At 38.5% G+C, this 19220-nt stretch overlaps 1 protein-coding gene across 1 annotated transcript in view; it reads left to right on the top strand.

Moving 5' to 3' along the window:
• The window catches only part of cped1 (cadherin-like and PC-esterase domain containing 1), a 207645-nt gene that overhangs the window by 158615 nt on the left and 29810 nt on the right, over nucleotides 1-19220 (top strand). Inside the window, exons 16-17 of the mRNA XM_043709611.1 lie at nucleotides 10370-10487; nucleotides 12246-12382. Coding sequence (XP_043565546.1) covers nucleotides 10370-10487; nucleotides 12246-12382 — 255 coding nt within the window. The remainder of the gene's footprint in view (nucleotides 1-10369; nucleotides 10488-12245; nucleotides 12383-19220) is intronic.

Consider the following 19220-nt stretch of genomic DNA (forward strand, 5'->3'; position numbering starts at 1 on the left):
CTGGTGGCAGATTGACAAACTTCTCAAAGTATCTTGTTGCCCAGATTTTAATTGCTGATGTGGCAAGAAAGAAATGAATATCTCTCCAAGTCTAACTCAGCCAACTATTTCCCCTTCTCACTACGAAATTACCATTTCCATGAAGGTTTAAATTTGCCCTCGATGAAGCCAGTCTGTGTGCATCAGGGAACTTTAATAGAGGGAATATACTTTTCACACTTTTACAGATAGACAACAACATGTATATTGTTGAGTTTTGAAAAATAAAGCAGTTCAATAATGTTTCAGCTGGGTAATAACCATGAACTGTTATTATGCTTTTCATTCCTAGTGGTTTTACATTTTTTTACTATCTGGGTAGCCTATCATTGTTTGCCTCAAAATATGTGATGGTTTGGTTATTGGGTAAAAACAATGACTGCAGATGCTGGAAACCAGATTCTGGATTAGTGGTGCTGGAAAGCACAGCATTTCAGGCAGCATCCGAGGAGCAGTAAAATCAACTTTTCGGGCAATAGGTTTGGTTATTGGGTGAGCATTTTAACACTATCCTATATATAATTTTGGAAAGTAGAAACAGATGTTCAATAACGTATTTCCTGAAGAAAAAAATATCAATTGGAAGTAAATTATTTCCAAAGCTATTTAGATGTATTTATTGTTACACAGAAATAACGTGCAGAGTAACCTTATTTTAATCATCTTTGCATAGAAGAATCAAATTGCAATTTGTCAAACTATATAGATATTACCTATTCTGCCATAGATATGATTATTATGTATTTTGCTCTTTGCAGGTTTAGTTTGGGTTTTCACATCAAAGCAAAAATGCATCAGTCGTTAGCATTGCTTAATCTTTTAGCTAGAATGACAAGGTCTTCCTAATAAATCCTAGCACAGTAATTACAAGCTGTGAGAAAAAAATGTGGTTTTTCAAATACCACCTCAGAACCTCATGTATTCAACCAACAGTCACAATTTCTGTGGAAATGCTGAAGTAGTAAAACAATAATTTATTTCCTGCATATCTTTGGGAGTGTTCCAAGAATGACTTCACAGTTATTATCTGTCCCATAGTGATAAAAGAGAAACAACAGTGATGTAGTTTAGTTAGGCAGACATATAAATATTTGTGGATGAGAGTCCTCTTTGATTATCAAACTGTATTGAGAATAAGACTAGACATCACTGTCTAGACCAGTTTTTGTGCCCATTTGTAATTACTAAGGGCAGTGAAGAATTAATCACATTATTGTGGGTCTAGAGTCACATGTAAGTTGGACCAGATAAGGATGGCAGATTGCCATCTGTAAAGGAGATTAATGACCCACTGTGGCCCTCGCTGACCCCAGTGGAAGACGGTGTTGTATTGCAGATACACTGGACATGATGACATGGCAGTCTGACTGCCATGCCTGGACAGAGGATAGTTCCAATGCTCCTCTCTCATCTGCACAGCAGGGAAAATGAGGGACGATGGCTCTCCTGCACCTTGACCGCATCATGTGGGCACCAATTGCTATAAGCTCCACAGTATGGAATAGCTTCACATGCACTGGAGGTTGATGTTGTACCAGGGCTTGCCATAGGTTAGCAATTGGGTAAGCTTGTGTTCCTTCACCAGTCATAGAAGCCATTACTCTAGTGGCCAACGAGACAACCACAGACTCTGTGCTTGGATCCATTGGGGATTTGAACTGTGTCCTTGAAACATTGGGACATGGAGACCTTCCGGATATCTCTACATCATTGCCCTGATTCGGGCTTATGTTTCTCAATCCTTTGGTGCAAATACAGTAGGAGATTGTTTGTATGATAGCAATAAGGAGCACCTGTCCCCTCCTGTCAACCCCGTAGCACCCAACAAAGTCAGGGTAATAATGTAGATATTTTATTGTCCACATTATGAAGTGAGTAGCTCCTGCATCTTGTGCAAGCTATTAAACCTTTGGCAACTACGGTGAAAAGCTTTCCAGTCCACAACACATTACTTGTGCCTCTCAAGCCATTATTAGGATTATTTGGTAATAACATGGTGAAGAGTGTTTATGGCAAAGACTTTTGGTTGATACCGTGTGGGTGTCTGTTTAATGCCATCACCTTTTAAAGCACAAAATAGAGCCCTGTCCCTCAGTTTAAAAAAGATTAGTCCATCCATCAGTTATGATGGCAGCCATTTTAATTCCAATAATATAGTTGCAATTTGGATGACAGTGGAAGGCAACAGAGGTAGTGAATGGTTCATGGATTGAGTCACAGGTTCAGCCTTTCAGTCGAGGTGACCTTGTCCCCATATAACATGTGCCTTTTTTTCTCTCCTTGTCAACACCATCGGCTTTGAACTTCCCATATTCCCATCGAACCTATTAATTTAATTGCTTAATCTTCATTTTACCCTTTGGGTCTTAGGCATTCAAAGTAGTCATACCAAACCCTCCCATGCTTTATCATCTCCCACCCTTTACATCCTGAAATCCCACTCCCCTGACTTCACAATTATTGTCTCCACTGCATTACAGCCTGCTGCCTCTAATCCACACAATTGTCCCCACCAAACAGTGGTCTCTTATAATCCCCCTAGACTTTCAGTGAACAGACCCCTGGACTGACCATTTGCTATATCTGATCTCATCATATTTTGCCAATCCACTCATGATTGTCTACCGGGCTTGGGGCTAGGAAGATTCATTATAATTTCATTATTAAACATAATTCATTATAAATTGCAAGTATCAAGTGTGATCAGATTGAAAATTATTTTAAAGTAGTAATTTGTACTTTATAACACACACAGTTGAGTTCCACCACTACCTTTTAATAATTTGTTATAAACAGGTGTACTGAATAGCATTACTACCTCCAAGCCAAAAGTTCCAGATACAAGTCCTCTGGTTGAGTGAGCTCTGAGATAACAATAATGCACAATCTGCAAACTCTGTTACATGCAGACCAAGGGATGCTTGAAGGGTTGGATTGATCCATTGTTTGGAGCTTGTTGCACTACATCCCATGCCTCGATTTCACCTGGGCAGGGCCTCATCAGTAGCTCTCAACTTGTTTGTTGGAGGAATCTTTCCATTTTGGTCAGGCACAAGCAACATTCCATTCAAACTATATGGCTGCTCAGCTGCTGAAATGTTCCACAAATGCCAATTAACAATATATTGGCTTCCTCTCCCAGAAACCACTGCTGTGTATGGACCCCAGAGGTCCACACAATGGAAGCAAATATTAGAGGGAACATTGGTCACAAGCCATGAGGCGCAGAGATATTTGAGAACATCGCTAAAGACTTTCCACTTTCTTCCTTGGACTGTATCCAGTTGTAATCACTTTCCTGTTGAAGCAATTGCTTCAGGAATTTGGCGTCAGCCTTACAAACTACATGTCCCACCCAGCAGACTTACCTTTAAGTAATTAGTGCCTGAATGCTGCTGGGCATGTTAGCTCAAGAAAGGATACTGCTGTTGGACCATCTTTCTTGCCGCTGGACTTTTTGTGAAGGCTGTGAAGGATAATCTGAAGAAGATTATATCATGGCAGCAATTAGCGAGGTGCTACTGTCATGTAAGTGAGGTTGATGCACCAGTTGGCATGCGCAGGTGGTGAAGTATGGCACATATGCCTAAAAACAATGAGAGGCACAAATTTCAAGCCCTCAGTCATCAGACCTAGCAAGAAATCAGTACAGTACCTTCAGGAATTCATTTTGGAAAAGCAATAGTTCTACTTCTCCCCAATGTTTATTCAGTGCCAGTGTATTTCCTGAGAAAATATCGGGATGTATAGCAGCTATTCACATTAATTTGCATGGATGGTGGCCTTCAGTGATGCTCTTGAATATTTTCTAATGGTTTCACAGGGTGATAAAGAATCTGGCAAGCTTATCGTTAACCAGTTGTTCTAGTGAGTTTTATTTTTCAGTTATGTTCTGCTTTACATTTTATTTTAATTATGGGTAGATTTCTTGTTCTGATGTGTGCTACGTTTTCTTTGAAACTAGAATGTAACTTTGAATAGTTCACAAAACACAATAACAATAAATTGACAGTATGTCAAAGATAGTTGCTTCACTATTTATTTATTTCATAGAATGTACATGATATATCAGAAACATAGGAGTAGAAATAGTTATCTTTTAATATTCAGCTGACCTCAAGTAAAAGTTTTCCACTGGAGATGAAAGCGCTGCCTTGATTAGGCTTGGCTAGTGTGTGGGGGATGCTGCAGTTGTGTCCTGCAACTGGTCATGTTTTATCTACCTTAGCATCTGAGGTAATCGGTTCACCACTTGTAGGAATAGATTGAATCTAGATTCTATTCTTTATTTCTGCTGCTAATAGAAATCTAAAATGTTGATGTCATTTTATTTTAATGATCTATTTTTAAACAAAATGTTGATATGCTATTGCAATTGTATTTACAATGTACAGTACACCTTTGAGGCTCAAAAGCTGCTTTACATCACATGAAGTTGAATACTCATAAAAATCATTGTCAGAAAGCTAGAATATAATCAAAAGGGAAATTTTATGCTCAAAATTATTCTATTTTTAAACATTAAATTAAGATAAATACTGTTTGGGTGAAAGCTTACATTTCATCTTTCGTTTCATTTTGCTTTTTTTCAGGCATCGGTAAGTTTTATAGAGTCTGCAATTTTGTTTGTGAATTAAGATTTACTGTGCCAGTTTGTGGAATAACATCATATGGTAACATTTTAAAACTGATTTCATGAGGTCAGAACAGCAGTTTAAATTACTACATTTAGATTAGTGTTTCAGTCTGTATCTGCGGCATGAAAACTATGATGCACATTTTGTAATAAGCACCCACTGTGTTGGAACACTAACAGGAACTCGATACATAATTAATTGCAGTGAATGAGCTTGAAATAAACCCAGAAGCTTATTCTGCATTTTTTTCTCATAGATGTTGCCTTTTGATCCCAATACAGATGCCTGTAGCCCATTTTAATCTGACTTCAAAACATGAGTTGATAGAAATAGTCACTGTAAAGAGGGAAATGGTCACATTAGCTTGCTTGTTCACATCTCATCTTTAGTATGAATGGTAGTTTGCATAAATACCCAGGCTAGCATGCTGTTTCATCTTTGTGCAAGGCAATAGAGATGTCATGGCACTTCAGTACCTGTTGATGACATGATAAATCCACAAGCTGTTAACAAAATCCATAATGTATGTCTTAGTGGGATAGTTAATGTGTATATCCTGACCTCCAGCAGTGGCTGTACCTCTCTTACACTTTTCATTTTGTATTAGAAATCTCTTTGATCAGGAAAGATTAGCATGCTGTGCAAACAGAATGTATTAAACCAAAAGGAAGACTTCACAGCTTTTATTTTTTTCTCAGAATATATTATTTTAATTATTTGCTTCTAATAAGACCACAAATCAGATAGCATTTTACCTTCACAGTAACAAATTTTCTTAGTTTAGTGATTTTAGTGAAGAAAGATAAAATTGAGTCATCTACTTATTTTTTAAATTGAAATGAGTAATAATGAAGACTTTGTTCCACAAAATCATGACTAAAATGTTGTTATTGTAACGGATAACTGAGTTGTTAGGAATGCATTGTATTCTGAAAGTAAAACTGCCTTGCAATTAATGTTTTCATCATAAGAATATAAAAGAGGGAATAAGTTATTCGGCCTGTCAAGTGGTCCAAAATTCAACAAAATTATGGCTGATGTACTTCAGCTTATGTTTCTATTTCTTGAGCATTCTTACATACAATCAAAGCTGATTTTGTGTTTGACACGTATACCATGCAGTGCACAAGTATGAACAAGCAAATCCCTGTTAAGTTATCTTGTTGCAGTTTGCTGACAGCAATCACAGAATGTTCAGAAATGTCATGCCACCTTGTGAAGTTCTGTGCAAATTGTTAGGCTGCAAGGCAGGAACTTTCTGATGTCTATGTTAGTTTGAGTAATTCCTCCAAATAAAAGTAGTAAACTCAGTCCTCCAGACACTAAATGAACGTTTGCAGTCTGACACAATTGATTCACAGTATGATTCATCTTGTCTGACCTATCCACATACTGCTAAACAGAAGAGGCCTTGTGCCAAGAACAAATTCAAAACTGCTACTGAAACTTGTCCAGCTACATGTGCCACATTGTATTTCATGCCTGACCAATTAAAATCCAAAAAAGTGCTGCATTTCTATTAATATTTATACTGGCAAACATCATGATTAGTACAAAATTCAAAAAGTCTGGTCAAATTATAATTTAGAATCAAAGAGAGGATGTCCAATATAACAGTACTTCAAACAGAACTTAAACACCAGCATGGACCAACTGGGCTGAATGACATTTTTATGTTCTATAAATTATATGTAAAAACACATTTGCATAATTTGTTATTCTTGTGAAAGAACTTACTTCTAATTACCTCACATTTTTCCACATATTTTAATTTGAGTTTCCTGAGTTTTATGAAGTATTTACTTTCCTATCATTTAAATGAATTAGCAAACACTAAATTTTAGTTCAAAGGAGATAAAAATAAGAAAATAAAGAGTCCTTCTTAAAATGTTAAGATATTTTTAACTTGCAGGAGGTGACTGACTTCATATGCATTTTTTAAAAAAATAGTACTCACCTGTCATTCCTGTCCAATCAGCAAGTCCTTGTCACTCTCATAACTTGTTTTATGAAGTTACTGCTCTCCCATCAAAAAGTTTGTGGTGTTTCTCCTATTTCTTTGGCTCCTATGTCACATTCAATCAACTCCTCCTTCCACTTCTCCTGCAAGTCAGGAGCTACACCTCCAGGTCTCCGCAATGAGCAACTTCTTATCCTTTGTAACTTCAACCTCCATCGCATGTTATTGATTCTGACTTCTTAACGCTCTTCACTTGCTCCAACTGTGACTATCCACTGGCCTGGTTATCACAGGCAGTCTCATGTTTTCTGAGGCATTCTATGATCACTTCCTCAGCTTTGTTCTCCCATGTCTACCATCCCTCCAGCAAACCTCCCAACTATTGTGTTTTGCCTCTGGAAAAGTAGTACTCAACTCCAGTTAGAAGGGAAATGCGAAAAGTAAATACAGTAGGCAAAAGGGGTGTATGAAAAGGTAATGGGATCAAACAAAAACAATTCAAAATTCGTCATGACCATATAAATAGTGAAAGATAAGAGGAGGGATCTGCATGTATAAGCGAAGGAAGTGTATGTAGTAAGGGTACACTGGGGCCTTCTAAGGTTAGTTTATTTTCTTGATATACATGCAAACACAGATTTATGTGTATTTTATGAGGGATTCTCATCGCAGTTCATCTTGATGAAAGATACATCAGGTAGACTTGATAGACATTGTTGGTAAGACTATGAGAGAGACCTCAGTATTAGGACATACTCTTTCAATGTTCAAAGTTGTTCTCCAACCTGAGTCTGTAAGCATCGTCATATTGGCCAATGCTTAAGCATTTCTCAACATTTGAGACCCTTACACATGCATACAACAATATAGACAGCGATCTACAACTCTATGACTATAAAAGCTGTTTAACAGATCCACTAATTAAAATGCAGGGTGATTACATTTGTTTAACCAATACTTCTATCTCTGGTTTTTATCATGTGGGGCTAGCAAAATTGTTATTGTAGAAATTGACATGGTCTTGATGGGCCGAAGGACCTCTTTCACACAAATTATTCAATGATTATATCAACCTTCTCAATACCCTCCAATAATATTTACATCTATATCAATTTCTACCACAGATGCCATGCCTCTCCATTTGTGCTCATGATATCACATTTTCTCACCATTATCCCTCCTCCTGTAAAACAAGAACCTTTCAGTCTTGAAGTCTGCAAGCTATAAACATGAAAGAACGTGGTGAGCACAGTCTGTCCATTATCAAATATGGTTTTAGCATTTCAAACTTGAATCCTGCTGTTTCAAAGGCCAAATCCCAATACTATGGCAAGAACTTCCTGGAGAACAAAAGACAATTTTAATTCCCCCTTGTCTGTGGCAAAATGGCTCCTTCTACTTTATCTCACTGTACTTTCTATTCTTTGCTCACCTCAAAAGAGGATTGGATTGTGGTGCTGGAGAGTGTTGGGAGATATGCAGAAAGATATGCAGAAAATATAAATAATCACTGTGCTGTGCATGCCTTCTGAATATTCAGCCCATCACTTCTTTTCTCCCCATCCCAGATCCTTTTCTCTACCTCTTCCCCTGTGGTAATGAAAAGCTGTTTAACAGATCCACTAATTAAAATGCAGGGTGATTACATTTGCAACTCCCATCCTCCTTCACCCCAGGTTATCTAGATCTTAGTAGGGGTGCTTCTCACTTTCTAAACTTAAGATTCACATTGACATCTCCATTGTACCACTCAGTGATCAGAGATCAACGATCTTCTTCATATATTCCACCAGCAATAACCTACAGTGGGTTCTGCATTTTACAATGTGTTCACTTCTTCAGCCACTAAGGGCTGGATTTTACAAGGTGCTGTAGCCGTCAATCCCCATCCCCCTCCCCAGCTAAAATCCAGTAGAGTCTCCAAGCAGACATTTAATACAAGGGGGAGTGTTCATTAATTTTTTTTAAAGCAAGACTTCCACCCCTTCTCATTTTAGAGAGATCCAAGCCAATTGGATGGCTATCACCTCTGTAGCTCTAATAGTGCCATCAGGAGTAATGCCCACAGCTAAGCCTGCAGGCAGCTCCAGCATGCTGAGGAGCCCAGGCAAGTCTGAGGTCTTGCAACATGTGTCGGGATCTGGGTTCAAGAAGCCATAGTAGAGAGTTAAAAGGGAGGGATAATCTTGAAGGAGAGAAATTGTAATGAATGAGCCAGTTGGTCTACAAAGGAGGCTCCCAACCTCACCCTGATTCCACCACCAAACTGCGCATTTAAAGTCATCAGACTGCATGGTTTGGATCCCCACCCAACCTCAATGAGTAAAATACCTCCAAGAGGGGAGGGGTGGTGGTTGCCATTAATTCACCCAGGGACAAGCAGGGTCTTTGTTGCCCCCCTGTACCCCCATCCCACTCCGATAGCCACCTCCACTACCCATAAACTTTCAGACAGGTTAAGGACTGCAGAAAATCTGTTTCGGTACGTTTCGGCCTTTGAAACACATATTTCCGCTTCAGCCCACACATGACAACTCAATTTTTCATCTTATTCCTCAGCTTCTTCAGTCTGTTTAAGACTCATATTTGATCATACTTTTGCTTCCAAACCAATTACCATCTTCTCTTACCTAGCCAATGTCAATTCAGTATCCATTATCCGCTAAAGCTCTTTTAGAAGTCAATCTTTACAAAAAAAAAAGAAATACTCATTATCTTCAGTTCATTGGTTTAGTCAAATTATTTAATTGAAAAGAAATTATATAATGCTATTATGAAAATTTTGCTCAGTGGCCTATCAATGTCACCATATGCCTGCATGAATTTGCCTAGTTAGTACAATCACAGAATCTTACAGCACAGAAGGAAGCCATTTGGTCCACTGAGTTTTGGCTGGCTCTTTAAAAATGCTGTCCAATTCTGTCTCACACTCCAATTTTTTCCTCATAACTCCGGAAATTAGTTCTTTTGGAACATATTTTCAGTTGCCTTTTGCTTTTTCAGTTCCTATGCTATCTGATTCCACAACTGCAATAACAAATTGCCTTTTTAGAGCACATTTATAAACTATTATTTCCTGAGCATATTAAACAATATAAATAATTGTAAGTCATTGTACAAAAAACAAATTTTGACCTACAGTCACATATTAGGACATATCAGGGTGCAAAATAATTTTTCCATAATGAGTAAGCCATTCCGACCCTGATAAGTTAATATAGTGGCAATTTTATGAAAATATGCTCCTGTGATGCAGCAGAGGAGAATATGAGCCAAATAGGGTATGTTTCATAATTTTCCATTTTTTAATATTAACAGGCAGGAGTACACCACTAAATTCATGATATGACCTTGTGTTGCAATGATGGGTCAAAGTGACTGAATATGTAAATATTGAAAATTGATTAAAGGGGTTATTGAAATATCTGTCATACATGATGGTTCCTGCACTGATAGATTTAAAGAGAGAGGGTGAGTATCTTCTGTGAGGAAACCTTGCCAAGGTTTATTAATGGTGGATAAATATCATTACTTTAAGAACTATTTACATATGAAACTTTTCCATTTGAAGATTCGGTATTGACATGGAATCTATGATGGCATGACATACGTAATCTATGTCAAAGGTTTAATCTCAGCCCATATTATTGCTTAAGTTACCCTACTACTTTATTATTCGTTTAAAAACACGTGAACTAGAAGTTTAGTCATTTTGTTCTTCTTTTTCATGCAGGACTGTGAGTTGATCATTCGGCCTGAAGAACCTTGTGGCATTCAGCCAGTGTCAAGCACTTACTTCATAGCAGTTTCACAAACAAAGCTTCAGAACTGCAAGACAGGCGATGCCAAAGGTAGGTAATCATTGCAATGTGATTGAGACTTTTCATAGAAATTGTAGCTGGCAGGAAATCCCTGGCAGGTAAAAAATTCAGATTATATTTCATTTAAAATGCACCTTCAATGCCTTTATTCTCAGCAGGCATGGACAAAAACGTTGCCAATAGTTTTTGCCTTCACATCCTATTAAAGAAATGTGAATGAATGAATTTTAACAGAACTAATTTAAAATACAGGTAAAGAATAAGATACCTTGACAATACAAACTATTGGTTTTAAACTCTCAGACTGCAGTTTATACTTAATCCTTCAAATCACTGAGGTGAAAAAGGTATTTGCAGCAAGACCTCAGTGGAAACTCCAGGCAAACCTCTTTCTTAGCTAGATTCATGCGACTGGTTGAAGAGTATAAAATCTTACTTGCTCAGTAGCATAGAAAAGATGGAGCAATGATCAGCAAAATTCAGCTAATGTAACTTAGAGCATCAAAATCAGTTCTCATTTCATAGATAAAAGAATGAAAGTTACTTTCTTTAAAGATCTTACTGTTCTGTCTTGTTCACATGTTGGCTTTTGCAAAAACCCATCGTAATCTTTAATGCTTTGCTTTTACAGCCAAACCTGAATAGTTCACAGCATGTCTGATAATAACAATGAGAATTATGGCTAGCCAAACAAATGTTACTGACACTATCCAGATCTGAACACAGCTGTGCTATTGGGATACTTGCCATTGATTCTCTGATTAGTTCTATGTGATTGAAGGAACTTTCAAGGGTATGACCTATGGTAAATATGGCAGAGACCCTGACACAATGATTAAACATTTCAGTTCACTATTAGCTTTATTCATACATTCATGTCATGTGGGCATTGGTGATGAGGGCAGCATTTATTTCTCATCCCTAATTCCCCTGGAGAAAGCAATTTACTTCTGTGTCACTGCATGTAAGATTGAGCATCAGGAAGATTATCGATGAGGAGGTGTTACATGAAAGCCTTGATGACAAGACGGTAGCTGGACATTTCTTGGCAAAGTCCCAGTTAGTGCCGACCAACCATAGATAAATGAGGCCTCCCCAACAAGATGGTTTGGGACTGATTCATTCTGTTGGCAAGTGGCCTGATTACCCTATCTGTCAGACAACAAAATAAACAACCGTTGTTAAAATTGAAGCCCTGTGTGGAACATCATTTTTTAAAATGTTCTTTGCTATTTTCAAACTCTCAAGACAGAGATGACCATGCTCAAAGCACAAAATATGAAGTAAACCAGTGAGTGTGTTGTAATTTCTTCTACGTATCTATTATTCTGCATGAACCTGAAGCCTGCAGTTTCAAAATTGCTATGAAAAAGTGCTTTGAAGGAAGAAGTCCCAAGGCTAGTTTAGTGGATCAGTAGAAAAACCCAAAAAACTGAATAGAACATACTCAACAGTTCTGTCAACCTTTGGAAAAAGTCTGTAAAATGGGCCTTTGACTGTTCAGGATCATATAGCAGAGAATTACTGCTGTTTCAGGTTGCTGCCAAAGACATCTCAATATTACCAAAAGCAAAATGGCATCAGGTGTAACCCTAACATTGTTCATTTCAGTGATTTGATGTTGTGAAATTTGTACTTCAATGTCCAACAACATGGAATGCAGGCATCCTTGTGTGTGTTTTTACCCATAATCAGAGTATAATAGCACATCAATTATTCCAATCTTACCAATAGATCAAAGATACCAAATAATAATGATAATAGGGTTCTTACATATTGCTGTTTCAGGGCAGTGGGTTGTTCCTTGTCTAAGCTGCTCAGACAATCGGACTTGTGATTGGCAAAAGGCACGATGGCAGCCAGAAAAATGTCAACACCTAACACCAACGAAAAGTCAACTTCAGCAGTGTATGAATGGAAGGAAGGTAAGGACTTGTTCCATATGGCTTTTATTGCTATTAGCAACATCATACAATCATGTAGAATGTACAATGTAGAATAATGCACGTGACAAAAATTTTTGCTTTTTGCACACGATGAATTAAAGTTTAGTGGAAAGCTGTACCCTAATGAAATAACATGGTATATTTGAACAAACTGCTGAATAAATTCTACTGTTGTAGAAAAGCTGCACATCAAAGTGGTGGATGCTATACTGAATGGAGATTGACTTATTCATCAAGAAAGAAGAAAACAAACTCAAAGATTTGTCCTTTTGCATTAGTAATAAAGTTATTGTTATATTTTAGGGTGTTGTTTGTTACATTCTCGTAGCTGAATGAATGTAGAAAATAGCTCACATAAGAAAGGAAATAACTTTTGCAATAGTTAACTTTGATCACAGTTAATACTTTTACTCAGTAAGGATGTTATTTTGTAAATTTACTTGAAATTTAAATGCAAATGAAGAAGATGTAAAAGGCAGTAGATTAGATCCTCTACAGTGTGGAAACAGGCCCTTCGGCCCAACAAGTCCACACCGACCCTCCGAAGAGTAACCCATCCAGACCTAATTCCATCTGACTAATGCACCCAACACTATAGGCAATTTAGTATGGCCAATTCACTTGACCTGCACAACTTTGGACTGTGGGAGGAAACCGGAGAAACCCACACTAGGAGAACGTGCAAACGCCACACAGTCGCCCGAGGTTTGAACCGAACCTGGGAACCTGGTACTGTGAGGCAGCAGTGCTAACCACTGAGCCACCGTGCCACCCATGTAGTTTCATTTAATGTATTAGTTTCCTTTTAGTCATAATGCATATGCAATGTTAGTTGTCCAAATGATGGGTAAATGTCTCGATATACAACAGAGATGTGTCTTCAAAACTACAAACCAAACCAGATTGCTCCCAACAGCTCAGCTAACTGGTCAGCTGATTTGTAATGCAAGGTGTCACCAAAAGCATGGATTCAATTAGCACACTGACTGACATTACCATGAATGTCCCACTTTCTCAACCTCTCTCCTTACCTGACGTATGGTGACCTTTAGATTAAACTCACCACCAGTTGTTTCTCTGTAATGAAAGTGAACCCATGGTCTACTAGTAGGTATACAGGATCTCTCACTTTCCCATTAATAGTCACTTGATAAATGTGGAATGTCTTGGAAAAGCCAGCAAGGATTTGTCAATGAAAAATCATGTCTCATAAACTTGATTGAGTTTTTTGAGGAAGTAACAAGGAGGATTGATGAGGACAGAGCGGGAGATGTGATCTATATGGACTTCAGTAAGGCATTCGGCAAGGTTCCCCATGGGAGACTGATTAGCAAGGTTAGATCTCATGGAATACAGGGAGAACTAGCCATTTGGATACAGAATAGGCTCAAAGGTAGAAGACAGAGGGTGGTGGTGGAGGGTTGTTTTTCAGACTGGAGGTCTGTGACCAGTGGAGTGCCACAAGGATCGGTGCTGGGTCCTCTACTTTTTGTCATTTACATAAATGATTTGGATGTGAGCATAAGAGGTACAGTTAGTAAGTTTGCAGGTGACACCAAAATTGGAGGTATAGTGGACAGCGAAGATGGTTACCACAGATTACGACAGGCTCTTGACCAAATGGGCCACTGAGAAGTGGCAGATGGAGTTTAATTCAGATAAATGCAAGGTGCTGCATTTTGGGAAAGCAAATCTTAGCAGGACTTATACTTAATGGTAAGGTCCCAGGGAGTGTTGCTGAACAAAGAGACCTTGGAGTGCAGGTTCATGCTCCTTGAAAGTGGAGTCACAGGTAGATATGCTAGTGAAGAAGGCGTTTGGTATGCTTTCCTTTATTGGTCAGTGTATTGAGTACAGGAGTTGGGAGGTCATGTTGCAGCTGTACAGGCCATTGGTTAGGCCACTGTTGGAATATTGCTTGCAATTCTGGTCTCCTTCCTATCGGAAAGATGTTGTGAAACTTGAAAGAGTTCAGAAAAGATTGACAAGGATGTTGCCAGGGTTGGAGGATTTGAGCTATCGGGAGAGGCTGAACAGGCTGGAGCTGTTTTCCCTGGAGCGTAGGAGGCTGAGGGGTGACCTTTTAGAGGTTTACAAAATTATGAGGGGCATGGATAGGGTAAATAGGCAAAGTCTTTTCCCTGTGGTCAGAGAGTCCAGAACTAGAGGGCATAGGTTTAGGCTGAGAGGGAAAAGATATAAAAGAGATCTACGGGGCAACGTTTTCGTGCAGAGTGTGGTACATGTATGGAATGAGCTGCCAGAGGATGTGGTGGAGGCTGGCAGAATTGCAACATTTAAGAGGCATTTGGGTGGGTATATGAATAGGAAGGGTTTGGAGGGATATGGGCCGGACGCAGGCAGGTGGGTCTAGATTGGATTGAGACATCTGGTCGGCATGGATAGGTTGGACCGAAGGGTCTGTTTCCATGCTGTACATCTCTATGACTCTATGTCTAATTAACTTGCTGGAGTTTTTTGAGAAAGAGCCATGGAATAAAGGGATGGTAGCAACATGGATATATAATTGGCAGGGAAATAGGGAAATAGTGATGGTCAATTGGGATTTTTTTTCATTGAATAATGGTTCGTCATGGATATCCCGGGGGTCATATGATGATGCTGCTCCTTTAACAAGGTTATGTTGTCCTTGGTTATTTGTTTCAGAGTGATTGCAAAGTCACAGGTTACGAGTTGTCTAGGTTTGAAGGGTTTAAGGGCCAATTTGTTTATAGCCACCAGACTCTGCCTCAGACAAAAGATTTTTAAGTTTTAGAAAAAAAACCCTTGTACAGTGAAAGGGGAGTGGCCATTCTCTGGTTTGGTTTGGTTTGGGTTCAGAGCTGTTAGTCAGTTTCTTGAGGCTGCTGGTCAAAGAAACAGTTACATGGAGGAAGGTATTCCATGCTGAATCTCTCACCCATCTTTCTGACATCTCTCTTATAAGACCTTGTGTTTGATTTTTCCATTTTTTCTAACGGGTGTTTATGGGAATTGTTGCAATATTTGGAACAGCATCATTAAGTTGGGATAATCTGTTCGGTTTTCGGATAGGTGAAATTATTTTACATTCTGTTCTCTTTTGTTTGTGTTTCATTCAATAATCTTGCAAATAAATTCAATTTTGTTTAAAACTAAGTCAATGGGCAAGCAGCATCACTCCTTGAAGATCCACTGTACACCTACTTAAAACAACTAGCAAAGTTAGGGTTTGGGCTACTTTTTTGAAATGATTTGGGGGATCTGGCCTGATCCATAACAGATTAGTGACACAACAGATTTGTTCTATAGTTCCAATTTGGGATTTGGGTTGCTGGACTTGAAGGCAGTGAGTGATAGATGCTAGTGTCTTTTGTTCCAGGTGTTGAGTTCGGTTGGTTTAATAGCAATGGCTCTTTCAGTCACTAAGAGTTTTCTGGAGGTGGAAAAAGTGACTTTGGGGGTTTTGCAAAAGGTGATTAAGGACAAGCTGCTGGAATTAGCAGACAAGTTGGAGTTGGAGCTGCCTCCTTCTGTAAGGCAAGGAGAGATAATTACAGCAATAGCTCAGCATATAAATTTGCTGGAAATGCCATCAGAATCTTTAGAGGTGCCTAATGTTCAACAGAAAATGAGTTCAACAGAAAGCTTGAATTAGAGGCAAAAGACAAGGAAAGGACAAAAGAAATTAAACGGTTTGACTTACGATTTAAAGCAGAGGAAAGAGAAAAAAAATGAATTGCATTAGCAAAACAAAAAGAAAAAGAGAGAAAAGGAGAGCGAGGAAAGGAAGAAAGCGAGTAAGTTTCAACTTCAGAAATTGGCACTTAGACAGGACAGTCAGCTTAAAAGGATGGAGATGAAGGCTGAAGGTTAGCTTAATGAGGAAGAGAATGAGGATGAGCAAACTCATGGTAGCCAAAAGCCTGGTGAGGATCTATTTAAATATATTCAAGCATTGCCTAAATTTGATGAGAAGGATGTGGAAGCTTTTTCCATCTCATTTGAAAAGGTGGCTAAACAAATGCAGTAACCATGTGAGTTTTGTTGATCCAAACAAAACTTGTAGGTAGGGCTATTGAGGTATTTGCATCACTATCAGAGGAGCTATCTGGAAGATATGAGGAGGTGAAGAAAGTCATCTTAAGGGTATATGAGCTTGTGCCAGGAGCCAACAGGCAACGTTTCAGGAATCTAAGGGAGGCCCTGGCCAAATCTAAATTGACTTTGAAAGGATCAAACAAAGTAATTTTGATAGGTGGATAAGGGTATGAAAAATAGAACAAACCAATGACGCTTTTAGACAGACAATTATTTTGGAGGAGTTCAAAAATTCACTTGCTGAAGTAGTGAGAACTCAGGTGGAAGCACAGAGAGTTAAAACAGCAAGGTTAGCAGCTGAAGTGGCTGATGATTATGAGCTGGTCCATAAATCAAAGTTTGGCTTCCAAAATCAATCTCAATCCATGGGGGATAGGAATTAGGGAAAAGAGAAATCCTCGCGTGGAAAGGGAAAGGTAGATCTCAATGAAGATCATAAGGATAACTTACCACAGCGTAAAAAGAAAAGGGAAAGAGAAGTTAAAAAGCTCTGGTATTTTCACTGCAATAAAGTAGGCCACATGAAATCACAGTGTTGAGGGGTTAGGAGAAGCACTGGAAAGTCAGATGTAGGAAAACAGGATAAACCAGTGAATTTTGTTGACATGGTAACGGAAAGCACAATGAAGGCTAGGATGCTGCACCAGAACGTATGAGCTGTTCAGAAGCTGGTTAAGGAGAAAGGGCGAGATTTTCTTAAACCATATACCTGCAAAGGTAAAATTTACTCGCATAGGCCAGGAGCAGCAGGTAAAGAGATACAATATTAAGAGATACAGGATCGTCTCAATCTTTGATATTGAAAGATGAGGAGATAAGTACCTCTGAAGGACTATTGCCAGAAAAGGTACTAGTAACAGGAATTCATGGTGAGACAAAAAGTGCTCAATTTTGTAGAGTGAGCTTAGAGTGTCCAGTGAAGAGTGGAGAATTTGTGGTAGGAGTACTGGACAAACTCTCAGCTCCAGGAATACAATTTGTCCTTGCTAACGATACAGCAGGTTCACAGGAAGGAGTGCTGCCTACTGTGGTTGAAAAGCCATTGCAAACTCGGGCTGCTGAACTATTGCAGGACACATATTGTGGGATTTTTCCTGACTGTGTGGTAATGAGGTCACACAGTTGAAACAGGAGAGATCAAAGAGTATATATAACAAAGTTGAAGTGGAATTAGCAAAGACCCTGTTTGATCAAATGGTCTTTGAGACAAAGCAGGAACAGATAGGTGACAAAACAGACATCTTTAATTCAGATAAATTAACTAGGTTACAGAAGGAAGATGAAAATTTAAAGTGATTGTATCAGAAAGCATACATAGAAAAAGAATCCAACTGTATCCCTGAATGCGACTATCTTAAAAATAATGTCTTAATGAGGAATTGGAGACCATCATATATTCAGGCAGATGAGAAATGGGCAGAATTCATCAAGTTGTATTGCCAGTGGGTTATAGCATGGAAGTGTGAGTGGCTCATGAACTACCATTAGGGAGTCATTTAAGGGTAAGAAAAATGGAAGGTAAAATACAAAAATATTTTTACTGGCCTGGACTACACAAGGTGTAGTTGAATTTTGCCAGGCATGTGGAAAACCACAGACAGTAATAAAACCCGCACCTTTACTGCCTATTATTGCATTTGACGAATCTTTCACAAGGTTGTTGATTGATTGCATAGGACACCTACCTAAAACAAAAGTGGGAATCAGTATTTGTTAATAATAATAGATGTGGCCACTAGTTTTCTAGAGGCCATTCCATTATGCTACATCACAGCTACATGGCTTGTAGAGGAGTTACTCAGATGTTTTCACTAGATACAGAATACCCACTGAGATATAATCAAATCAAGGGTCAAACCACATCAAAATTGTTCAAAGAGGTTATGGACAGCTTAAGAATAAAACAATTCAAATCTACTGCATACCATTCAGATTTGCAGGGAGCACTAGAGAGGTGACATCAGACATTAAAGACCATGTTGAATGCTTATAGTCAAGACTATCCAGATGATTGGATAAGGAATTCCACTTGTACATTTTGCGATCAGAGATGCAGCAAATTAATCAACCAAATTCAATCCATTTAAATTAGTTTTTCGGCCTGAGGTGAGAGGACCACTAAAATTGATTAAGGAGAGATTGGTAAGTCACAATTCAGAGACCACATATTTGGACTATGTGTCAAAGTTTTGGGAATGATTAAATAGAGCAAGGAAGTTGGCTAGACAGCATTTAAAAGTATCACCGCATGTAATGAAACAGGAAGCAGACCTTATCTCGCAATTTTGCTATTGGAGATAAGGTGTTAGTGTTACTTCCAGTGACAGGTGAACCTTTAAAAGCAAGGTATAGAGGACCTTATCAAGTTGAAGGAAAATTGAGTGAGGTGAACTATTTGATAAGGACTCCAGACAGAAAGAAATCTCTCAGGGTGTGTCATGTGAATGTGCTCAAAAGGTATTTTGACAGGGAAGGAAAGCCAAAGGAGACTATGTTATTGATTACAACACAGATGGAAGAACCAAGTTCAGAGAATTCTAAATTGGACATTTCTCAAATTAAATTGGACAATGAGGAAGTTGTCAAAAATTGGGATAAATTATTGAGTTACCTTCCAGAGGAAAATCTAAATAACTTGAAAGAGTTCTTACTATCGCATTGGAGAAATGTAGAAATAAGCTGGGAAGTACTAACCTAATGATGCATGATGTAGATATAGGAGATGCTATTTCAATTA

The sequence above is a fragment of the Chiloscyllium plagiosum genome, chromosome 19, assembly GCF_004010195.1.
Source record: "Chiloscyllium plagiosum isolate BGI_BamShark_2017 chromosome 19, ASM401019v2, whole genome shotgun sequence".
Lineage (NCBI taxonomy): Eukaryota > Metazoa > Chordata > Chondrichthyes > Orectolobiformes > Hemiscylliidae > Chiloscyllium > Chiloscyllium plagiosum.